Consider the following 24,509-nt stretch of genomic DNA (forward strand, 5'->3'; position numbering starts at 1 on the left):
CCTAGATGCATTTGAACCCGCAATGTGTCTAATGTGAATTCAGAAGCTACCAGAGCCATGCTATTTTGACCGGAACACGGTGCATCGCTCACAAAAACAAAACAACGGAAGTGGCTTCCACGTTATTTCTCATCTTCCAAGTGAAGTTTGGTATTCAAGCTGCTGGCTTGCTGACTAACCAATTAGCATGGCAACACGAAATTGCAGCATTGTCGGCGGATTGGTATAACCTCCGCTACCCACAGCCGTCTTCCGCCATGACTCTGTTCCAGTCCTTTTTTCAATGTCATGTCGATGTCAGTATAAACACACATAACAATTCACATGTAAAAAAAATGGCATTACTGCTCTCTCTTATTCATTACATTACGTTTGGTCAACACTAGCTACCTGGTTCACATAAATGAAAAAAAAAATGCACTGAATGTACGCCGCATAGGCTAACTAGCTCGCTCTCCAAGTTCGATACACCGTAGCCTGCCGTCCTGTTGCCGAAGCAACCGCGGAGACAGCCAGATTCTCTGCTTTAACCCAGCCCAGAAAGATCTGGAAAGTGGAAGCTAATTCATAGCGCACCTCGGGCTATGTAAAGAGGGGGAACTTTCTGGAAAGTTCGCAAAGTATATATAGCCTACACAGCTAGGCAGCCTGATTTTCAAGCAACCTGAGAAAACGAAGGCGCGTAGGCATATTGGTTTGCAAATCGCCACGCCTTTTGGTTCACTGTGACAGTTGAATGGGAAGCAATAATATAAAAAATGTCAGTTGTGGGATTTGATGTCGGATTTCAGAACTGCTATATTGCTGTCGCCAGAGGTGGAGGAATTGAAACGGTGACAAATGAATTCACAGACAGATGCACACCGTAAGTAGCTAACTATAACTAGCCGTAGTGATTTATTTATTTATTTATTTATTTATTTGTTTGTTTGTTTGTTTGTTCATTTAATTCATAGTGCGAGCAATTCGAATAATTTAACATGATTTATCCAGCGAATTACCCAACGTGAACAGATAGCTAATATCGTACCAGATAGGATATAGACAGGTTAGCTAAGGTAAGGTTAGTTAGCTGGATGTAATGTTAGCTTATTTAATTCTGGAATCTGTTATAGTATGGATGCAAGATCACTTAATAATAATTGCCAGCAATAACACTGCAATAATAGTTCTGTGAAAGCTAATTTAAATGCAGTGCATTGTTGCCCAAATGTAGTATATAGCTAGCAAGCTAAACATTGCATGTAAGTTATGAATAACAAGCCGATATTTTACTACTAGCGAGCTAACATTAACGTTTAATTAACATAATACAAACTGATGAAATTAGCTGCATCCATATGTAGGCTAATGTTAGCGTTGAATAGCTAAAATATTTCTAGCTAACGTTAAATCAGTTTTAGTAATTGACGCTTTTGAACTTAATCATATAAGATATTGGTTTTACTAGATAGCTAGTCTAAAGATGATGGTAACTTGTGCCAACGTTAATTTACGTAGGTGTTGATGAACGGTACGTTTTATTTTCGGGCCTTTGATGTTGTCTTGAAGAGATTCCAGGTTCCAGCTCATCCCTTCTTGTTATCTATTTGGAATGCACTAATTAAATAGCCAAATCGCAGCCTACAGTAACGTTAACATCGTTATTTTAGCTGAAGTGTATTGCCTGGCATAGCCGAATATAAAAGGCAGCATATTCCAAATTAAGAATTAATGAACGTGTTCAGCTGATTTGTAATTTTTTAAAAACTCGTAAATATCTTAATCGAGGAAATGTCTGATGTCACATAAGTTGTTAGTTTTTGTGTTTAGCTGAGTGCAGGCTAATATTTTCGTCTCGCGATTCAATTAAGGAGGGTCAAGAAAGTCCCAGAAAGAAGTGGGAGGAGAGAGTACTTATGAACTGGGAACTATTTTACAAATAGCATTGATTATTCATTTTATATTCATTTCTACAGAGCTGTTGTGTCATTTGGCCAAAAAAATAGAACCATTGGCAATGCTGCAAAAAATCAGGTGAGCGTGTTAACCCCACGTTGTGTGGCTTCAACATAAACATGGCTTTATAAATACAACCTGTTTAAAAGTACATTATTTTGGTACATTATTTTTGACTAAATGTTGTAAAATAATGATCTTCATTTTCAGTTGTATTTTATGTCTAATTTGTAGAAGTAGTGTTTCATATCTAATACATTTTCTAATGCATTGTAAAGAAAATTTCTTCTCTGATTTGTGTTTTTTTTTTTTTGTAGCTCATATCCAATGCCAAGAACACAGTGTTCAACTTCAAGAGGTTACAGGGCAGGTCATTCCAAGACCCTGTGGTTCAAAGTGAGAGGGCTAACCTGCCATATGACCTGGGACCCACAGAGGATGACCGAGTCGGAACCAAGGTAGGAAACATTGGCTTTTGGTCCAAATTGACTCTCTGTGTTTAATGACAGCTCTTTCTAGCGCACTGAATAATGAGTCAACATTTAGAAAGGTGCAAATCAAAGTTAGTCTGTGTGTGTGTGTGTGTGTGTTCTTTTGTATTTGTATGCATTCAGGTATTATTTCAGAATGTACTGCTTGAAGATTACCATTTGAAACGAATACGTGAACCTTTTCAATGTGGCTGATTGCAAATTTAGCTAAATTTGTAATACAATGCAATTTTTCTTATAATATTTAGACAGTAAACAAAGATATTTATCATAAGTTTTATGGCATATATGCACATCTGTGTAACGGTTCCCGGTGCATTTTTGGTCTTAACTTGGCAATGGTCAAAGGCAAACGTAAAAGTGTGAGAGCTGCAGGGTTGCCAGGTGAAATCTTTGGGCCTGGAACAGAATTATATTATTATAGTATTGGGCTCAGGACAGGAATACTTACCACCAGTTCACAGACCAGTTGCCCCTCACCCTTTTACACCCTGGGACAATGTACCAGGTTGTCCCCGTCCCTGACGGTGGCCATGGTGAGCTGTATTTTTAAAGTATGGCTATTTTTCCCCTGTCTCCTATGTGTTCAGGTGCTGTACATGGATGAAGAGCACCAGTTCAGCATTGAGCAGGTCGCTGCCATGCTTCTGACTAAGATGAAGGAGATCGCCGAAGCTAATCTTCAGAAGAAGGTGCAAGACTGCGTCATCTCTGTAAGTGTGGATCTTTCCACAGCTGCTTCAGAAAACCTGCATGCGGCACTAAAATTCCAGCGAGCTGATCAGTGGCAAAAGTGTGTAGAATCGATCACTCTTACTGCTCGTGTGCCTAGAAATTTCACGTCCTGTATAATGGCTAGGAACATTTTTATAATTTTTTTTTTCTTCAGTTTGAAATTTAAAAAAAAACTGAAACAGAATCTGGAATTCAGCTTTGTGTGTTTGGCTGTGCCTCAAATGCTGCATTTCATGTCTTGTGTGCGTTTGCTATATAAATATTCTTTCGTGTATAGATCCCTTCATTCTTCACTGATGCAGAAAGGAGGTCTGTGTTGGATGCTGCCCACATTGCTGGTCTGAACTGCCTGAGGCTAATGAATGACACTACAGCAGGTATGGAGAGATGAGATGAAAGCTTATCTCTTTGACAGTTCTGCCTTTGACTGCTGCAGAAAAACAAAAAAATGGGGGGGAGAAAAGAAGACCAATGTTTCTTGCCTTTTCCCCACCCGTGTAGTTGCCTTGAATTACGGGATATACAAACAGGACCTCCCCCCCGCAGAGGACAAGCCCAAGATTGTGGTTTTTGTTGACATGGGCCACTCTGCATTTCAAGTGTCCGCCTGTGCGTTCAGTAAGGGAAAAGTGAAGGTAAGGCTACGCCCAATACGTAATTGCTCTGCATTGGAGAGCGTCAGAGTCTTTCCCTGAATTTATCTCCCTCTGTTTACCACAGATGCTAGCCACAGCTTTTGACCCTTACTTGGGTGGAAGGGACTTCGATCAGAGGGTGGTGGAGTACTTCTGCGCCGACTTCAAGTCGCGGTACAGGCTGGACGTGAAGTCCCGCGCCCGCGCCCACCTGAGGCTCCAGCAGGAGTGCGAGAAGCTGAAGAAGCTCATGAGCAGCAACTCCACCGACCTCCCCCTCAACATCGAGTGCTTCATGGACGACAAGGACGTGTCTGGGAAGATGAATAGGTGGGTGGGCGTGGGTCTCCAAAGCCAGAGAGCTTTGCTTTGCTCGCTCTCAGGCCCTGGCCGTGTGTACTTTTTATCAGAAGGTTATTCACTTCTGTGGGGGTTTGTTTGTGTAAGAGTAGAATCCAGAATCTTCCTACATTCCGGAATGTTCTTTCATCATGCTTAGAATAGTCGTGCTGCAGGTCTCGTTAGGGGGCAGCTCGGGCTGATCTCTGCTGTGCTCGTCGGCAGGGCCCAGTTTGAGGAGCTGTGCGCAGACCTGATCGAGCGGGTGTCGGTCCCCCTGGTGGCAGTGATGGAGCAGGCGCAGCTGCAGCCCCAGGACGTCAGCGCCGTGGAGATTGTGGGCGGGGCCACCCGGATCCCCGCCGTCAAAGTGAAAATCTCCAAGTTCTTCGGGAAGGAGGTCAGCACCACGCTCAATGCAGACGAAGCTGTGGCCAGAGGCTGCGCTCTGCAGGTAAGCGGTGTTGCATGTTCACACAAACCCCTCCCCCTTTTTCGTTTAGTAGTTATTCTTGCTATAGTTAAAATGCAGAAATAAAAAAACCTGCATATATTATTCATATTTGGTCATGTTGCATCGTGTTGTCCCCTCCCTCGCTCTCCACAGTGCGCCATTCTGTCCCCGGCCTTCAAAGTGCGGGAGTTCTCCATTACCGATGTCATGCCTTTCCCGGTAACTCTCAGCTGGAGCAGCGAAGCCGACGAAGGCAACGGGTACGATTACCAGGGCAACCGGCGCTGTTCCAACGAGCAGCCGGGAAAGAGGCTGTCGTGCGTAGTCTGAGACACGGTTTCCTCTTGTGGGACTCCAGGGTGCAACCTGTCCCTTTTGCTTTTTGTTTCTTGCCTCATTTGTGCACTCCCTTGCACAGTGGAGATGTTTTCAGAGCAAAGACCGCCTGTGTTTTTTTTTTCCTCCCCTGCAGATGCCATGAAGTCTTTTCCAAGAATCACGCTTTTCCATTCTCCAAAGTCATTACGTTCTACCGGAAGAATCCTTTTACGCTTGAAGCCCATTATACAGACCCAACCTCTCTGCCGTACCCACAGGCCAAGATCGGTAAGGGTGACTCAGACGCGAGCCGGTGTCCTTTCTCCACTTCTGTTTTCTCGTCCCTCCCGCCCGCCTCCCCTTTTAAGTTATGTTGTCAGCCTCTTCCCAGAGAATGTAGGGAGTAGTTAATTCCTTTCACTCTCTTCTTTTCACTCACTCTTTCAGGTGAATTTGCTGTGCTGAATGTGTCCCCTCAGGAGGACGGGGAGCGCTCCAAGGTTAAGGTGAAAGTGCACGTGGACGCGCACGGAATCATCGGCGTGTCCTCCGTCGCCATGGTGCACAAGGTGAGGGTGGAGGACCAGAAGGCCGGCGCTGGGGAAGACGCCGTGCCCGAGGAGACCAGCCCTCAAAATGGCGTCGACAGCCTCGATGCCCTGGTGAGCTGCCTTGAAAGTTCTTAAATTTAAGCAGGGCGTTCCTGCAGGTATGAGAGCACCTGTGCACACTCACCTGTGCTAGCAATGAAATCCATTATTCAATCATTAGGCTTTTTTTTAAATGATTACCTTCCAAGCTAACTGGAGATCGGTTAAACCAAGGCTTCACAGTATGGGTAATGTTTGATCAGGTAGTCACAGATAGAGATCGACTGATTTTCAGTCACAATCACTTGGTGCACATGCACTAAAGTTGTTGTTTTTATTTTAATTCAGAAAGGTGTTTGGTGTTTATTCGGATGTTTATGGTTATCAAAATATTAATAGAAGCATGTTTTAACTCCTGCAAAACTGCATTGTTGAATAATTATTGTTCATTTAAATTTTTTATAAGAATTCAAAAGGATGAACTAGAAGAGTCAGCTCGCTGTTCTTGCATTTAAGCAAGCTAACACCTACCACACGCATGCGCACACACACACACTTTATGTATATATCTGTTTGGCGAGAGTCCTCCATGCTTTGTTTAGATGGGTAGAAAGCTGAAAGCAGAGAGGGCTGCAGATGGAGATTGTCCATAATTTGCTGTTAATTAAAAATGATGTTGGCAGGGCTCAGCAGTCTCACTGGTGCATGAAGTTGTTGAAATCATTTTGCTTAGAAACTAAGTATGCTTTTGAAAATGTAATTCACGATTTATCTTTGTTTGACAATTAGGAGATTTTTGAACTAGACTATGTGTTATGTTAAGTATGTTCAACTGAACCCTTGGCTTAAGTTTAACTTGTATAACTTTTATTTAACAAATATTTTAACAGTTCAGCCAAAGGACAGAGCATTGATTTCCCAAACCATTGGGCAGTGGTGTAGAGTGTATAAATTAGGAGCGGTGGCAGTTCTGCCGCATGATATGATATGTTAAAGTAAAAAAATAAAAAATAATAATGATCAGTTTGTTTAAAAATATAATGTCACTTTGTCCCTGGGACTGTGATTCCAGGACAAGATACACGATAAAAAAGATGGTGATATCCAAGCCTGGGTTGACACTGAAAACCAGCTGGCTCCACAGTGCCCCCCCATGGATGGGGGAAGCCATAGCAATCCACAGAGCGTACGTGAGAGCTATACATTAACTCTTCTTAACTGAGCGCTGTGCTGATGCTCATGTAACGCGTGTGTATGTGTGTGCGCGTGTGTGTATGTGTGTGTGTGTGTGTATTGTTACCCAGTCTATACAGTGCACATAAAGGGTACGTTTCCTCTGGACAGGTGAATGCAGACGTGAACACCCACCACCCGCCCGATGCCAAGAAGCCCAAGATGAAAGTCATGCACATCAGCCTGCCCGTCGAGGCCCGACTGGTGCAGCAGCTGGGAAAGGATCGCCTCAGCGTGTACAGAGAGCAGGAGGTACCGTAGCACAGCTCCTCACTCAGAGCGTGTACAGAGAGCAGGAGGTACCGTAGCACAGCTCCTCACTCAGCAGGAGGTACCGTAGCACAGCTCCTCACTCAGAGCGTGTACAGAGAGCAGGAGGTACCGTAGCACAGCTCCTCAGTCAGCAGGAGGTACCGTAGCACAGCTCCTCACTCAGAGCGTGTACAGAGAGCAGGAGGTACCGTAGCACAGCTCCTCACTCAGCAGGAGGTACCGTAGCACAGCTCCTCACTTAGAGCGTGTACAGAGAGCAGGAGGTGCCGTAGCACAGCTCCTCACTCAGCGTGTACAGAGAGCAGGAGGTACCGTAGCACAGCTCCTCGCTCAGAGCGTACAGAGAGCAGGAGGTACCGTAGCACAGCTCCTCACTCAGCAGGAGGTACCGTAGCACAGCTCCTCACTCAGAGCGTGTACAGAGAGCAGGAGGTACCGTAGCACAGCTCCTCACTCAGCGTGTACAGAGAGCAGGAGGTGCCGTAGCACAGCTCCTCACTCAGCGTGTACAGAGAGCAGGAGGTGCCGTAGCACAGCTCCTCACTCAGCGTGTACAGAGAGCAGGAGGTACCGTAGCACAGCTCCTCACTCAGAGCGTACAGAGAGCAGGAGGTACCGTAGCACAGCTCCTCACTCAGCAGGAGGTACCGTAGCACAGCTCCTCACTCAGAGCGTGTACAGAGAGCAGGAGGTACCGTAGCACAGCTCCTCAGTCAGCAGGAGGTACCGTAGCACAGCTCCTCACTCAGTAGGAGGTACCGTTGCACAGCTCTTCACTCAGCAGGAGGTACCGTAGCACAGCTCCTCACTCAGTAGGAGGTACCGTAGCACAGCTCCTCACTCAGTAGGAGGTACCGTTGCACAGCTCCTCACTCAGCGCATACAGAGAGCAGGAGGTACCGTAGCACAGAACATCTGGGCTCCTTCACGCACCTTTATCAGCTGATCGCCCTGTCCCCTCTCGTATCCGCCATCTTGTCACCTCTGCATTTATCAGTGCAGTGGCGCACTGTTTTGATTCAGTGTAAGAATGCAAAATGGAAAGCGCTTTTGCGTTTCTCCTCTGACAGGTTAAGATGATCGCGCAGGACACGCTGGAGAAGGAGAGGAGTCATGCCAAAAACGCGGTGGAGGAGTACGTTTACTACTTCAGACACCAGCTGGAGGGGCCGTATCAGACGTACCTGAGTTCAGAGGTACGACTCGCTGTCACAAATAATACGTGGTGTTCTGAACAGAAACGCATATTTCCACAGAAACACTAAAGTAATCCAGACGTGGCCAGAATATCATGGCACTGGGTCTGTTAGTACACCATCTGGTTCATCTCTTTTGTTTTGGGACTAGTAGAGTAATATGTAAATGCTTTTTTAATATAACTTCCTGCTTCTGTTTACCAGACCAGGTCATTTGCCTTGTTCTGGTACCGCATATGACTGCTGGTTAAAAAGAGTTGATTGATGGGTGCGGATACCGACTATTCTCTGTCTGAAAAATGTGTACAAAAGGGTAAAAAAAAAAAAAAAAAATGCTAAGTCATTCTTTTATGTAATGCCTGATTGCTTACGTATTTCAGGAACAAGACAAGTTCTCAGAGCTCCTGACCAAGACTGAGAACTGGCTCTATGATGAAGGGGATGACCAGGACAAAAAAGTGTATCTGGACAAGCTGGAACAAATCCAGGTATGAATCCCCATTCAGTGACAAACCATCAGAATCTCATTGAGCTTCGTCTTACCAGTGTCACTGTAAAAGTTTTTGTCAACTAATGCGATTACATAGTCGTTTTCTCAGTGAGAATTATTTTATGATCATACTCCGGTGCTGTTAACGATATGATAATGCGGTTTATTTTAATTGATTCATAAGGCTCAGGGCTTTCCCCACTAAGAATTATCTGAGGATGAGCACTCGGTTTTCACAAAATATCAGAAGCCCTCCGTGCAGAATTCCCCGTACAAAATGTTTTTAAAACCCCGTTTTCGCATGGTTTCTGATACAGAAACTCGGCATGCCTATGCAAGAGAGGTACCAAGAGGCCGAGTGGAGGCCCAAGCTGTTTGAGGAGCTCAAAACCAAAATTGAGGTGTACATGAGGGTCGCGGAGGACTACAAGAACAAGGTAAAGCAATCCGGCCTGCCCTGTTCATTAGGTAACTGCGGTACACTTTTTGACATCCTTTACATTTTGGAACCCACTGGTACAGCTGTGTATTCCACGTGTCACCTTGCTGTCGGCCAGTGCTACTCAACCAGGTGCACTACACCACCAGATTTCACTAATTATTTTACCTCCATGGTTCAGGAAGCTCAATAGTGAAATCTTGTGGTGTAGTTCGTGGTCGGAACAATTACCTGCAGACACCTGCGGCCCACAGGACCTTGACATGAGTAACCCCACTGTGGGCAAAGCCTTACGTGGCACAGTCTGAATTTGAACCCGTGAACCCATGACCCGAGGCGCACCAGGCCGCGCGGATGCCCCCGTCCCCCCGTTTGTAACCACAAGCCCTCATCTGTCATTGGCCAGGACGAGAATTACATGCACATAGACGCGGTGGACATGGAGAAGGTGAGCAAGTGTGTGCAGGACGCGCAGGATTGGATGACCGCCGCCAGCTCCGCCCAGGACAGGCTCCGCCCAGATGAGGACCCCGCGGTCCACAGCTCCCAAATCAGGGAGAAGCTACAGGTGAGGGGGGCGGGGACAGTCCAGGTGGAGAACGCCATCCCTCTTAAGTGCACCCTTAGAGTTAACTGCACTGAGGACATAGGGCCTTATTTACTTAATACCTTTAGCACGTGCAAAACCTCTTAGCACGCAATGCTAACATGACTAGTGCAAAACCAATACCATGACCAAATATTGGCCACGTTATTGGTTTTGCTTGTGCTGAAAGGGTTTTGCGCTTGCTAAAGGTCTCAGTAAATGAGGCCCATTGAATACAGCTCAAACACTGCGTCAGTACAGACAGCACTAGCTACAGAATGTCTCATCCTGTTTCAAGGGTAGAGGGCAGTGCGGCGGGTAGTGCGTCACTGGCAAGTGCAGATATGATAAAGACACGCGCATTAATATGAATCCGTTACTCACTGCCAGGAGCTGGAGAACGTGTGCGAGCTGGTGGTCACCAAGCCCAGGCCCAGAGTGGAGTCCCCGGCGGAGGAGCCCGCGCAGACGGACAACTGCAAGAAGGCCAACGGCGTGGCCACGGAGCAGGAGACGGGCCTGCAGAACAGCGAAAACTCCCCGTCCTGCATGGAGGTGGAGTAGAGCCAAAATGGCTGCCGCAAGTCAGCGTGGAAATAAAAGAACACGATACGGATTATACCAAGTGAACTTCACGCTGCGTCAGTGCAGGCCCCTTTGCCATGACATGGATGTGTATTTCCTGTGTGCTAAAGCAAGAAAGCTAAATTAAATATATTTTTCTGTTCATCGGTGCACTTTTCTGTACTTTTGTTTCTTGTTCTTTGGGATTTTTCTCTGTGTTTATTCTGGTTCACACAAGTTCTGTGTTTCTTTCTTCCGTGTTCTTCTAGATTTTTCTTTGTGTGTATATTGCGGTTCAGACATCTTTTTGTGTTACCTGGTTTTCTACGTGTTGTTGTTGCGCCAGGACAATCTGTCAATGGAAAAATATTATTGAGCAGTAAAGTTGGTTTCACTTGTTATTTAAGGGAAAAAAACAAGGTTAAGCCATAGCACGCAATCCAGTAGAATATGTGAATTACTGTGGAAGGCATTATCATAAAAATGGAAATGTTAAATTATATTTACAGCATATGCTACTTTTATTTTTGCTACTATACTTAAGTCAGTGGTTAGCTGTGAATAAAATTATACCCAGGTAAAGTGCTAAATGCAATGTCCTTGTTGCACAATACAGTGTTTAAGTGTTCCCTGAAACATACCCTGAAACGTTTTAACAATTCCCATACGCACTACAGAGAACCCTGAACATTGTACAACATTTGGTTTACAAAGAATAAATATGATTGTCCCTTCTCTGTAGTTTTTGAGCCCTGTTGTAAGGAAGCAAACAGAGTTGGAAGGGGCTAGCAAAAGCACTAGCTCAGATGAACTGAAGTGTTTAAATCGTGTTTTGGTAAGGGGCAGATAGTGACAGGGCCTACATCTGTACTGATTCAAAGCTTTTGAGAGCATGTGACTGTGGACGAGCCAATCAGAACCATTTTCACATTCCCATTAAATGAGTGGCTTGACCATAGAATGTTTATTTTACTGTTTTCCCATGCAGTGCATGCTGTACCACTCTCTTTCTGTACTCCTGTGTATGACTGCATTCCTCAATATGATACTGAATCACTGCTAATGGTTATTTTTCATAGAATCTTTAAATTTGTGAAATGTTTCGGCTGAACTTAAGTTCACTAAAGCTTTAAAAAAAAAAACAAAAAAAAAAACATATTTAAGTCTGCTTTTTGTGCCACCATCGCAATACAGTTGTTTATGTTGCGCTTTTGTTTTCTTTGGCTGCAAAGCCTGTATTCTTGCTGCCCCAGAAGCGAATGCGGTTAAAGTCATTTTTTTGCGTTTGTCCACTGAATGTTGTTCCTCCACAGTCCTGTTGCCAGGGCAGATACAGGGAGGCTGTGGTTCTGCCGACTGCAACAGCTGCGGAGATTTGCAGACGTTGATCGGCAAAGCGTTACTGTGATCCAGCAGGCCCCTTCTCTGCAACGCTGGAGAAGAACGGATCCATCGCGGCCAGGGAGAGATCGGGCTTTTTGCAGACGGTCGACGTATCGTCGATGTCGAAGCACTTCAGCGTGTGGTAGGCCTTGGGGCCGCCATGGTTCGGTGGCTTGTTGGTGTTCTTGAATATTTCATGATGGAGTCTGAAATGTAAAAAAAAAAAAAAAAAATAGGAAAAATGTGGGACCAATCTGCTGTGCTGTAATGTGCTAAATAAAAGGATACACACGTAATGTTCCTGAGGTCACAGACTTGATTTTTTTGTGTGCCAGTAAGCTCACTCAAACTCACCGCTTCCCCTGCTTTGAAGGGTAACTTAGGCTTTTGATCTCCTCCTCGATGTCTCTGTCACTAATGTGCAGCGGAGGGTATCTTGGCTTGCTGGCTGAGTTGGGCTGCAATTGCCATTTTGAACAGAGTTAAGTTCAGCAGAAGAGGTTTTAGAACTTCTCAGCAATCCTTCAGTGAGAGTTAGGCAGGACCAGACTAAGCTCAGAGAAAAGGGGGGCGTTACTAACTTTAACATCTTTGGCCTCGGTTTGGTCATCGGAATTGATGACATCAGAGGTGGTGCTGGTGCGCCTTTCTGGAATGCTGAGTGTGGGCATGCTCAGGGGATCAATCAGAATCTCGTAGGGGATTGTGGGATGCTTCCAGGAAGAAGGCGTGTGGATGCTCCAGCTCTCTGCCTGTCCGAACGTCCCTGTGTCAGAGAAAGTGGGAGAGCGTGGCTCAGCTTCCATCAACACCACGTTCACCTTTGTCTCAACTATTTTTAATTGATCTTTTATTGTGTTCTCCGAATTTCCAGGCCAGTTGAATCATCACAGTGTGCCCTGATAGTTCAGGAGGACACAAGTAAGCACGGGTGCTCTGAGGTGTGTTCTTGCAGCCACCAAATATTGCACCAAGTCCACTAGCTGATCTGCGCAGGCATCGTTTCCAAGGAGTGTACCTCCTGTGCAGCCAGCAGCAGCAGGCAGTGGGGTGGCTAACTGACCAGAGGAGTCACTGTTGAGGCAGACGTCCCCTCCATTTGTCCCTGGATGACCCTATGGCCTAATGTGCTCTATTGTGGCCTGTTACTGTTTGCACTGGTCCTGTGAACCTCTCATTTAAACCTATGGTATACCCTAGTTAATCCACATCAGTCTATGCTGTTTTGTTATACACTGTACATGTCAGTAAGATCATGAATTACAATTTAGAGTTTATTCTGAGAATTTACTAGCTTAGCAGTAAGACCTGTGTCAAATACGTATTTGTTTTGGATTCAAATACTTTTCTACGTTTTACTGATCTTGTCTGGTGTATCGGAACCAATGAAATACTCTCAAAAAGTGCAAACCCCGGCTTCTGGTCATACTGGCAGGCTCAATTACATGACGCAAGATCAACAGAGCACAGAAAAGTATTTGAATCCAAAACAAATACGTAGGTCTGTTAGCAATTGTCATAGAGTACACAGAGAATGACTACATGTGAAGACATTGAATATCGTAATTTCATGTAATCTCTAAATATGTTTGATCAGTCTGTCAGGACCATAAAATCAATCAGGTAATGCCCATGACGGGGCGACTGACCTATGAACTCTCCGTCGGTGGTCCAGAGCCTCACTGTGCAGTCGGTGGAAGAGGTCAGCACCACAAGGCCATCCTCAACGATCTGCAGACTTGGGACAAACAAACAAACGAACAAACAAGGCGGTGGAGAGTAGCTGAAGTGAAACACGAGCCCTGCACTGAATTTCAATGATGCGGGTCCATTTACATGCAGCACTGAGGTACTGGGCTTACCTAGTCACGCTACTGATGTGTGCTCGCCAGTAGTTCATCACTGGACAAACACAACGAAAAGGACTTTACATTACAGCCATTTAGCAAACGCTATAATCCAGAAGGATTTACACAACATTTGACAAAGCATTTACATTGTATCCATTTATACAGCTGGATATATATATATATATATATATATATATATATATATATATATATATATATATATATATATATATATATATATATATATAGAAGCAATGCCGGTTAAGTAAGGGTACAACGGCAGTGTCTTACCCGGGAATCGAACTTGCGACCTTTAGGTTACAAGACCAGCTCCTTGCCCTTGACTTAGGACTTAATTTACCTTGGAGCCATGTAATCAAAACCCAATTAGAATGCTGTATTACATATTTGAAGGAAAGAGGTGTGTTCATACATTTTGGTGCTTCTTTCTCAGGACCAAGCGCGTACGAAGTGATGTCGTAAACGTATATGAAACCGGCTTGATCAGATGCGTAGAGAGAGCTTTCGTCCTCAGTAACAGCCAGCTTGGTGATCTGATATTTCAGTCTGGACTAAAACAGAAATGACCACATTCCACCATATGATATGACTTTTTTTTTTTATTCTGAAGCATCAGATCATCACAAAACCTTCCCAAAGGTACTCAAAAGTACAAATAAATCAATGATCATTTCAAAGCCCCTAAAATAGCTGAGAACCCTAACCTCAGTTAAATGGTTGTGACGCCTGTAACCATAACCCACTGAAGGCTACAATGCAGGGACTATTTAACACACGTGCACCTATATGATGTATTCTTTGTATCTTTAACAAATACTGACAACAATATCAACAAGGGCTAAATTACATAGCTCATATTTTTGGCAAGGCAATGCAAATCACACAGTTCAATTTTACATTAAAGTCCAAAATGTATCATTTAGGAAATATGCAATTATAGACAAAGTAGTCATAAATGGGAAAATATTGTTTCAATTTTGTTTGAAAGGCATCCTTGAACTCCTTCACAAACCTCAGTTTATAAACCTCTATCTGAAAAGAGTGAGAGTATATTACCAGTGGCTGGATACTTACCGCTTCAAAGCTGGCAAGGACTTTTCCTCCATTTAGCACATTCCAGAAATGCACGTAGCCTTGATTTTAGGATACAAAAACACCGTTATTGTTTCATCCCCAGGCCCGGTATTGATAGGCAAATACGCGAGGTTAGCATCACTGTTAATGTTCTGAATGTGTTTTTTTCTCTCGTGCGTACGTGATTGACGTCGGAGAGGCGGATGTAAAAAAAAAAGCGGGTTTCCGTGCTGAAACACTGACCTTGGGCCCCGGAGGACACGAGCCACGCGGCAGAGACGAACTCCACGCCCTGAGCGCGACTCCTCAGGAACACAAGGCTCATAACGCTCCTGTCCACGTCTAGCGGAGCACAGAGAGAGAGAAGGCGCGTGACTGAACGTGGTCTCCCGCCCCCAATTCCAGCGCAATCGTCAGCGAATATACAAACAGCTGCGGTGAATACAGTCGTTTATAAACAATCAACATTTGACATAAATTATTTAATTATTGAATCAGAATGATATCTGCTTAAAAAACAAATCTGCATAAATGGAGGGGGGGAAAAACATTTTTGCCGTGCTTTACAGTTAAAAATCTCATTTTGTGGCACAGAAATCTAAAAAGCCGGTATTTGTTCTTTCAAGGATACAATTGGGGCCTATTAATTGATGATTTATTTGATACACAACAGAAAAACTTAACATTAAGTCCCAATTTATAAAGTAGTTTCTTTAAATTGTTTTTGTGAATGCATTAAATAGAAGCAGAATTTGGTACTGTATATGGAGATTATATTGTTTTGCTGCATATTGTAATTTAGTGTGGAAGAAGGCAATTGGCTTATGTGCTATAGCCTGGGGTATGTTTGTAGAATTGTGGAAGAAAACTCACTTTTCTTTGGGGCATTAAAAATGAATGCATTCTCTGTTTTCACAAACAGCAAAAGCAAGTTAAGAATTCTTTATTATTCTACTCTTTAGTTTATATTTTCCATCTATCCTCTGGTCTACAGTGAGGGGAAAAAAGTACGGCAGACATTTAAATAATTCACAAAACATAACTAGCACTTTAGTCATGCAATGATAAATAATATGAAACCTAAACTTCGTTGACTCTTTTTCAAAAATATTTTTTTTGCCATAAAAACGTTGAGATCATTTTTGCGGCACTCCGGAACGTTACCCTCCGAGTGGTCGCAGTGGGTGGGGAGGAGGGGGGCGGCGAAACGGCACTGCACGTGTCCCGAGACCAGGTTCCACAGTATGATTTCGCCATCGTAGCTGCCGCTGGCCAGGAGAGACGGGGGGCACTGGGCCACGCTCATGATGTCCTCCTTGTGGCCGGACTTCTAGAAACACCCCCAAAATAAGAGGGGGGGAGGAAATAAATGATGAAATTCTGAAAAAAGGAAGTGAAACATTTTGAAAGAGCAGCTTCAGAACAGTCCTCCAGCATGCTCAGGGAGAGTCCTTGGGCGGGTAGACTATTTCTCACCAGGTCATCCTGCCAAGTGGGCTGAGGGCTCTGAACATGGCGATGGTCCTCAGCTGAGTCCTTCCAGAAAAGTGAGATGCAAACAATAAAGTTATTATGAAACATGGTCAATTCTTCTTTTTACATTTTTTTTTTATTAACCTTCGTGACTTGAGAGGAAGGGGCTTTGGATTTTTTCCCCCAAAATGCCCAAGCCTTGAGCCGCTACAATTGCTTTTCTATAATGGGTTTTTAATTTGTGAAGGACTCAGAGATTTCCAAAAGATTTCCATGAGCATAATGCTCTATTCAGCTCTGTTCAGCACTGTGGCACGGCATTGGCCTTTCATGGTAGCGCTGTGGCAGTGAGTCACACTGGCCCTCTAATCCTTGTTATTCTCAAGGGGAGGACAAGACAGGCACTCATAAACCAATATGGAGGCACACCCACTCCCCCAGAAAAGTGTGACAAATTGCTTTTAATGAAAGGCTTCATAAACAATGAAGGAAAGGCCACCATGAGCAGATCCTACTCAGTGCAGATCAAGGTCTAAGCAAGACCCAATTAAAAAAAAAGGTCGCAGGGTTTTTGAATCTGAAAAAAAATAAATAAATACGAATTAAACAAATCTAAATCAAAAGTCTACAAGAGATGGACTACAAATGATGACGAGCAGGCGAGAGATCTAGTAACCACGGAAACAACCAAGTTACGCGTATCCTGGGTCTGTGGGCAGGCAAGCTTATCAAGGTGAAATTGTTTTATATCTGTTTTTTTCACTGGTTCATCACTTTCATTGAATATGGGAAAGCTACAGGACTAATGCAGTTTCAGTTATCTATTGTCCTTCTGAAAATGTAGGAGAAGGTATGAATGAAAAGTATGACAGGAAAACAAGTTGTGTGTGTATATACAGTGAACTCTTTCCAAGACATACAACACATACTCTTCTGCAGATGTTTTACAATAAACTTACAAAGTAAATGTCAATCCTTCTGTTCCAGCCCACTGAGATTATATACCTACAAAAAAAGAAGAAAAGTACCATGTGTAACATAGGACTTCAAGGAAATGTCTTTTTGATACTTGTAAGTTAATTATAAGGGAGATTTAACATACTGTGAAGTGAGGTAACTCACATGTTTCTGTTCACTTTGAAATACGTGCAGTCACAAATCTCTGCACTATCGTGGTCTAGAAATCACATGCAGAGAGAAATATAGCTGTTTTGAACCTGCCGAGCATCAGCAGGAAAATATTATATTTAAATTATTCTGAAAGAATAGTAACAAAATATTTAATATCTTGTGTGTGCATTTAATCTCAGTAATATCAATAGCCAGGGTCAACACCTCTGGCAGTATCATTTGGCCACTATTCTGAAATATAAAATTTAAAAAGCCCTCACCTTTTCTGAATATTTTTAGGCACTGGCCATTATTGAAATTCCAGACTTTAAGACACCCATCTCTGCCACCGGTTATGAGTCTGTATGAGTACACAGAGCATATGACGGTATGATAAATATGAAGCACCAGGGTAGGTCACTGTGCATTATTACTTTTTTCAAATCTTTTTTTATTATTATTCAAAACAATCTGCTGAACCTCCTTCCTTTGGGGTCAAAGGTCAAGCAGGTGATAGCAGAGACCCCATGAGCACCTCCAAACTCAAAGACTTGTCTTCCTGTATCAAAATCCCAAACTTTCACTACCTGAAACAGATTAAACACATTAGTAATGATGTTTAAAAAAAAGGGTTTAGATTGTACAGCTGATGCGTTTCAAGTTATTTTAGAAGCCAATTATTTAAAGTCGGTTTTTTAAAAACCCGATTCTCGTGGGTCTTGCGCGAATGAGTGAAATATTAATCTGCGGTCTCCACGGAACGTGCTACCATAGGTCTCTTGTGAGAACGGGTGAAATTTAAATCTGCGATCTCCGGGGAAACGGGTCATGACGCGATTCTCACTTACGGATCCTTCGGAGCAGCTGACCACCTGGCGGAACGCTTCGCTGTAGCCGCTGCACAGCACCGGCTCCTTGTGAGACACGACCGTGTGTCCCAGGGATTGCGCTCTGAAGGCGGCAAAAAAGGATGGAAATTCACGAGTGGGAAAGAAACGCGAATGAACAAAAATTCACGAGGGGAGGACTGGGACCAAGATGCAACAGAAGAAATGGGTTTACATAACAGGAAAAACAAGGTAAGAAAAACGGTTGAGTGGTAAAGAGCAGCACAGCATTAAGCTCTTCAAACTAATTATGAATACAGCAAGTGGTAATTACAGAAAATGGCACCCAGAATGTATGCAGGCAAGTTGGCACAGATGGCAGAATGAATTGGACTGCATGACTCAGACTTTTGGCTTAACATCTTTCAGCTGCCATGCCATGGTCTATTCAGTTAATCCACAAAATGAACAAAATTTTAATTAATTAAAATGTAATTAATTCATGACAATGGCAATAATGTTATGAGGATTCTTTGATTTTAATGGAACCCCCCCCCCCCCCCCCCCCTTTTTAGTAGTTGTTTTTCCTCAAAGAAAACATAATTATTGGACAGCGTATGTGCAGGTTTCAAATAGAAAAAAAACAAGCAAAGAATAAACGAAATAAAGAAAAAAAAAAAGCTAACAGACAAATTGACAACACGGTAGCTGGGACAGAAGGACAAAGAGACAAATTGCTGGGCTCATGGGTGTAAATTACCAATAATCAAAACCGGCCAATACAACCCCCCCCCCCCCCCCCCCCCAAAATAATCATAACATCATGATGAATGAAAAATACTGACTGTTATAAAACATGATAAAGTGGTTGGTTTTCTCGATTCAATGTAATTAGCAAGCAAAGAATAACATTTCTTCAACAACCCCCCCCCCCCCCCCGCCCCACGCGCGCCTCTGGCTGGGCTTATGCTAGATAGACTGTGGAATGAATGAGTTCCTCAGCCTGTTAAGTCTAACCTGTGGGACCCTGTAAGCATCTGTTAGATGGCATAAGCTGTTATTCATTCTCCAACCCTGCTGATCACAAGGAAAATAAGGCAAACTGATCGGGCCCCCACCTTGTCCTGAGAGGCAGAAGAGCCATTGAATCAGCGGCGACGTAAACGGCTTTGACGGACGGGGAGTAGAGACAAGCGGACAGCTCTCCCCGGATCAGGCTGGCCTTGGGATGAGCCGTGAACAAGCAGGACTGATCCTGGATGTCCCAGATCTGAAATCAAAGCAAAAAAAGTGTGATTGTCACCGGGCGATTAGCCACAGTAGTAAATCTGACGGATTGGCCACGGAGACACAGACCATTCTTAAGTCACTAATGTACGTACTGTGTGCAATTTGGAAAAAATGTACACACCTGAAATGCCTCAAACTTAAAATAAAAAATAAAAAACACACACACAGCTGGGGATCATTGCTGCCTGTAGAAACTGCTCAGTAGCAAGGTATTGCTGTTACTGCCTTTTCTTTTTAACCAACGTTGGAGTCAACGGTCTGCGTCAGCCCTTGTGTCAGTTCTCACCGACTACTCTCCCCGGCTCCTGTTCCAGACCCTTAAGTGTCCCGGCAGGGGCACTGAAACCCCGGCCTCCCTGCCTAATGCCAGCACAGCACTCATTTCCAACTCATTTAGGATGCTGCTACCTGGCCAGCATTCAATCTCCCCAAACACACCACCCCAAGTCCTGCGTGTCCTTGCCTCTCCTCACTATAATCACCATAAATGTGTTGTCAGCTTTCTGCAAACTGTTTTATATCAGAACGTTCACTGTACATTTGCTGAAAGTGACGGGGAAGGGAGTTATTATTCTCAGGTAGAAAGACCCAGGATACTAAATAATCACAGTGCGTGAGGATCATATAAGACAGGGGTGTCCAATATTCTCTGAAAGGGCCGATTTGGTCATCACCTGATTAGCTAGTTAATTAGTTGAATCAGGTGTCCTGGTGCAGGGCTAAAACAAAAAACTGCACCCACATCGGCCCTTTTGGCATACGACTGAGCGCCCCTGATTTAGGACCATAGATACATATGGACGTGACAAGTGCCGGTGTGGCTGGCCGTGTCCCACCTTGATGATGCTGTCCATGGACATCGAGAAGATGCGGCCGTCCTCTGAAGAGATGCAGAGGTAAAAGATGGGTGCACAGTGGCCAATCAGGAAGCCCGTTGGTTTCCTGTTACGGATCAATAATGCACCAATAAGAAAGAAGCATAGGGAGCACGTGATGGAATTCTGAGCAGGGCTTTTCAGTTTGTCCCTCCATCTTGGCGCAAGCAAGACATGATCGGTGAACGTTCTGTTCTGCCCTATTCCATGAGTGGGTTTTTTTAAAATAAATGCTGTGCTTTGAACCAAGTAATCAGTTCTGCAGTAGCTTCTCACAGGGAACAGAGCAGAACTGAACACCAAGCACAGTCTGACCTTTCCTTCTTGGGCATAGCCTTCATTTGGCTGCACACTGGAGAAACAGAATGCAATAGCAGTGATTGAGGACTTGGGGGATTCTGGGAATTAATTACAACCGACATTTTAATATTTTGGGGCTATGAAATGTACATGGGACATGGGGATGTCTAGGTAGCAAGAAGCAGAAAAGAGCTTAACATTTTTTGAAAAACAGCATGAGTCATTCATGACCATTCAGAGAACTGGTTTTCTCTTGGGGTAGAGGATGGAGAGAGAAGTCATGCGGAGGCTGTCTCCTCCTCACCCTGGGACATAGGGGTTCCACAAGCGGATGAACCTGTCCATCCCTCCGGTGACCAGGAGGTTGTGCTTCTTGCAGAGGTCGAAGGACTTCACCCCCTTGTAGACGGAGAACACCGTCTGGTCACCGGCTGCCCTCTGCTGCGAGGTCCCGAGCCCGGCCTGCACTTTCCTGCTTTTGCCCTCCCGGCAAAACTCCCGGATGTCCCGCAGGGTCTGCTCGATGTTCATCGTTGGGTGTACGCAGCCTGACGAATGTCAATCACAAAATGTTGGTTCATCGGTCATCATTTTCTTCAAAGATCCATAGGAGTACGCACACACACACTCCAAAGAAATGACACACAACTGTGCTTACACACACACACACACACACATAAAAAAACCTAAAAGTGACATCTGACACGTGACTATCCTCCTTGTTTCCTCTCCCCATGGGATCCACCATGTCATAAAAATATGATTCAGTGAAATTTTTATATTGGAGGCTCTTTTTTTAAAACTGACATTCACATTAAAAATCGGAAATTCTAAATTGTGACAGAATGTGTTTTAGCCCATGGAGCAGGACCCACCCGCTCTTGTAAGCAGAGATAATCAGACAGTAATCAGACACCTTTACCTATGACGAGGGCGGAGGGCTCATGGTTCGAGCTGGAGACAATGGCCTGCATGCTTTCACAATATTTCACCTGATGGAAAAAAAAAAAAAAAAAAAACATTGTACAATTTGTCAGAAATATTTTATTAACTATTCCAGCAAAACACTTCAAAAAAGAAAAAATGTGAACATCAATTACTGGCACATGTACAGACAGACACCAACATATGCTGAGACACATGCCCCCTGTCCTGAGACAGCAAAGTGCCCTGTTGGCTGCAGAGATTTTTTAATTAAACCACAGGTGCCCTTTGTGATCAATCCCCCCCCACCCCCCGGTCTGAGATCACAAAGGTTTGAGCCACGCCTGATTTTCAGCAGATGCCCTCCTGTGTACAGCCCTGATCTCTCGCAGCACCTTATTTCTTATACGGTACGAGAGGATCACGCTACGCAAATGGCTGCTCCGTCACACTGAAAACAAATAGCTGGAAAATACACCTGAGTCACCCAGTCTCCATGAACCTTCCATCGGATATACGTCACGTTTGGGGTGAGGACCGCGCTGTCGATGCCTATGTTGGGAATATTTTCAACTGTCGGCAACTTCTTCCACAACCTGAGAAAGCAGCAAGGACAGTTTCCAGAATTAAAATCACGTGATTGCATTTAAATCACGGGGGGGTGGTCCCCTCAATCTTATTCAGAAATGGCCGGTGTGGGTGCAGGCTTTTGTTCCAGCCAAAACAGTAACACACCTGATTCTGCTAATCGATCACCCGGAATCTTTCCTAAGGGCCTTGATCCGTAGAATCAGGTGTGTTACTGCTTGGTTCGAAGAAAAGTCTGTCCCCACACCAGCCCTTTCTAGATAAAAAGAGGGTTTCCCTTCTCAGTTGGGTTCCTCCTCCCAAGATTTCCTCCCTGCTGGGAGTTTCTTCTTGCTGCTGTTTGAGAAATGTTTACCTCACATGCAGATTCGGGACCTCAGGTCTGGTCTTTCCTATCCTTTCTATTACCTGTGAAGTGCCAAGTGCCTTTGTGACCGCACAAACAAACTGAAATTCAGTTAAACTGTAGTGTTGCCGAATATCTCAAATCCCATTGTGGGTTCTGTTTGCCTTCCTTGCCTTTGGTAAGTTTTCCTGTTCAACACTTTGAGTGGTAAACAACGAGATCTGCAGTTCACAACAGCCCTGTTCCATCTCGCATGATAGTCGAGGATCTTTATTGTTCAGCCACATATTGGAATTTAAATGATAGGGCTGCAATTTTCAAGCCCCATTTCCCTCATTATAATGTCTAGCTAAGCCAATTATATGCCTTTCACCCTCTCAGGCATTTCCGAATATAAAACCCAGTCCAATTTCACAACAGTTCTGAAGAAGGAGCTCCATGAAATTTAAAAAAAAAAAAAAAAAAAAAAAAAAAAAAAAAGCCATTTCTGCTGGCTCTGTCTCCACAATGTCACAATAAAAAGACTGCAGATTATTTTTTTTAATAACATAAGGAGCTAATTTCAGAGGGAGAAACAATTTGCCCAATCTCCACCGTCTGATTATGGGAAGATTTAATGGAATCAAGGAAAATCAAGGAAGATTTTAGTTGTACCTCAGCATCTCCCCAACGAGCGTAATTAATATGATGGTCACACAGCCCTGGAATGAAAAAAAAAAAAAAAAAAGAGTTCATAATTATTCAGGGGAGCAGCATTTAATCAACTGCTGCTGTCAATTAAACTAATCAGAGGTAATCAGTTGGGGAAGAGCTTCACCTGAGCATCTCCATAGAGAATCATGCACTCATCCGGACCTGTAGAGCTGTATGGGGACACAACTGAATATTTATTCACACCTCTTTTCCCAAGAGTTGCCCTTTTTTCTCAAAGCTTCTGGACTTATAAATTCATAATAAGTTTTCTATAACTTTTGGATATCTAATGCGCCGCATGGCTTCCCTCCACAGTATAATCAGCACAGCCCAACGGTAACTGAACAAGGATTAACACCATATATTATTATGCGAATAATTTCCAGGAATAAACTGTCTGCATAATAAGATTCCATGCCCATGTCTGACTGAAAACAAAGCTTAGCTGCAGTGCAAATCAGTTTGTTCATAACGTGTTACTTTTTTTAAAGTAATATTTACTTGACAATAATCATAGGTGGAATTTCCTGTATTTCTCTGATATATGCCCAAAAATACATTAAGAAAAAAAAAAAAAACATTTTCTATGCTGCAAATCTTCTGAGTTTCATGCTACAGTCACTAGGCGTTATTCATTTTTTGTCATAGCTATTTTTAATGGCGGGGGCTGGGGAGTGGGGTGGTGTTGTCATGCCGACGGGTCTCCAGCACCGGCCGACGCTCACCTGTAATCTAACTTGAGAGGCACGGTCTCCAGGGCATTCAGCTGACAGTAAGGCTCCAGGGAGGACAGCTCGTAGAACTGGATCTCACGATCGCTGAACGGCACAGAAGCGACCATTAAGCTAGTCAGCAAGAAATGGTGAGCAGACTCTGGTGTGGTTTTGTCTTTCCTTTGAGGGGGTGCCCTTCATGTTTTTTTTAAGTGAAAGTATTCAACCGAACGCTCCATGTCGGGAGGTGAATGGTAGGGTGTGCTGGAGCAGGAGATGGGCTTACCGGATTTAAAAACAAACACGAATCGCTGATCTTCCATCTGCCCTGCCTCTCTACGGACACCCCCCCCCCAGATAGGCTGTGGGTTTGACCCCCGATTGAAGCACATATTCAATCAACGATACCCGCTCTCTCTCTATGCTTGTCAATGAACTTGGAACAGTTCCAACAGAACAGTGCGTTTCCAGTGGAACCTGGCCTTAAGCTTGGCTTCCAGCACATCCCCTCACATTCCGATGCAGACATCTGTGCTGCTGGCTTGGGAACTAAAGTTGTTTACCCCCTCTCAAAAAGACACAGAGGTGCCAGAAAAACAAAATCATGTTTGGCATGCATGATTGCGTTTCTATACTAGATTACAAGGACTGGTCTTCATCTGGGATCTTGGAATCTATCTGGGATAGATACCAAGGACTGGTATGAATCTATCCCAGATCTGCTGCTCGAAGGTCGATGCAGTTATTAATGGAGTGAGTGA

At 44.1% G+C, this 24,509-nt stretch overlaps 2 protein-coding genes across 3 annotated transcripts in view; one reads left to right on the forward strand and one right to left on the reverse strand.

Annotated features, from left to right (window-relative positions):
• Positions 1-369: 369 nt before the first annotated feature.
• On the forward strand, positions 370-11,016 carry hsph1 (heat shock 105/110 protein 1). The gene is made up of 18 exons (XM_035383733.1): positions 370-865; positions 1,959-2,016; positions 2,256-2,396; positions 3,020-3,142; positions 3,442-3,541; positions 3,666-3,799; positions 3,885-4,129; positions 4,364-4,592; positions 4,746-4,852; positions 5,065-5,198; positions 5,358-5,572; positions 6,573-6,686; positions 6,845-6,985; positions 8,077-8,202; positions 8,583-8,690; positions 9,010-9,129; positions 9,538-9,699; positions 10,108-11,016. Exons 1-18 carry the CDS (start codon positions 759-761, stop codon positions 10,279-10,281), a joined length of 2,538 nt encoding a protein of 845 aa, XP_035239624.1. The 5' UTR covers positions 370-758; the 3' UTR covers positions 10,282-11,016.
• Positions 10,779-24,509, reverse strand: part of wdr95 (WD40 repeat domain 95) — a 36,400-nt gene continuing 22,669 nt past the window's right edge. For both annotated transcript variants that reach the window (XM_035383732.1, XM_035383730.1), the window contains 23 exons: positions 23,761-23,853; positions 23,160-23,205; positions 22,997-23,043; positions 21,887-22,004; positions 21,407-21,476; positions 20,789-21,032; positions 20,146-20,251; positions 19,138-19,289; positions 18,041-18,143; positions 17,673-17,779; positions 17,474-17,553; positions 17,205-17,259; positions 17,042-17,087; positions 16,086-16,145; positions 15,774-15,939; positions 14,853-14,951; positions 14,610-14,668; positions 13,948-14,086; positions 13,527-13,566; positions 13,314-13,402; positions 12,246-12,430; positions 12,019-12,122; positions 10,779-11,870 (listed from right to left, as the gene is read on the reverse strand). In XM_035383732.1, coding sequence (XP_035239623.1) covers positions 11,681-11,870; positions 12,019-12,122; positions 12,246-12,430; positions 13,314-13,402; positions 13,527-13,566; positions 13,948-14,086; positions 14,610-14,668; positions 14,853-14,951; positions 15,774-15,939; positions 16,086-16,145; positions 17,042-17,087; positions 17,205-17,259; positions 17,474-17,553; positions 17,673-17,779; positions 18,041-18,143; positions 19,138-19,289; positions 20,146-20,251; positions 20,789-21,032; positions 21,407-21,476; positions 21,887-22,004; positions 22,997-23,043; positions 23,160-23,205; positions 23,761-23,853 — 2,398 coding nt within the window. In that variant the 3' untranslated portion in view covers positions 10,779-11,680. The remainder of the gene's footprint in view (positions 11,871-12,018; positions 12,123-12,245; positions 12,431-13,313; positions 13,403-13,526; positions 13,567-13,947; positions 14,087-14,609; positions 14,669-14,852; positions 14,952-15,773; positions 15,940-16,085; positions 16,146-17,041; positions 17,088-17,204; positions 17,260-17,473; positions 17,554-17,672; positions 17,780-18,040; positions 18,144-19,137; positions 19,290-20,145; positions 20,252-20,788; positions 21,033-21,406; positions 21,477-21,886; positions 22,005-22,996; positions 23,044-23,159; positions 23,206-23,760; positions 23,854-24,509) is intronic.

Source organism: Anguilla anguilla, chromosome 12, assembly GCF_013347855.1.
Source record: "Anguilla anguilla isolate fAngAng1 chromosome 12, fAngAng1.pri, whole genome shotgun sequence".
NCBI lineage: Eukaryota > Metazoa > Chordata > Actinopteri > Anguilliformes > Anguillidae > Anguilla > Anguilla anguilla.

What these genes read in the sequence shown, in the direction of transcription:
- hsph1 (XM_035383733.1), top strand. Translation starts at nt 759, where the DNA reads ATGTCAGTTGTGGGATTTGATGTCGGATTTCAGAACTGCTATATTGCT. An exon ending in TTCACAGACAGATGCACACC is followed by an intron (nt 866 to 1,958) that starts GTAAGTAGCTAA and finishes TCATTTCTACAG; the next exon opens with AGCTGTTGTGTCATTTGGCC. An exon ending in AATGAATGACACTACAGCAG is followed by an intron (nt 3,542 to 3,665) that starts GTATGGAGAGAT and finishes CCACCCGTGTAG; the next exon opens with TTGCCTTGAATTACGGGATA.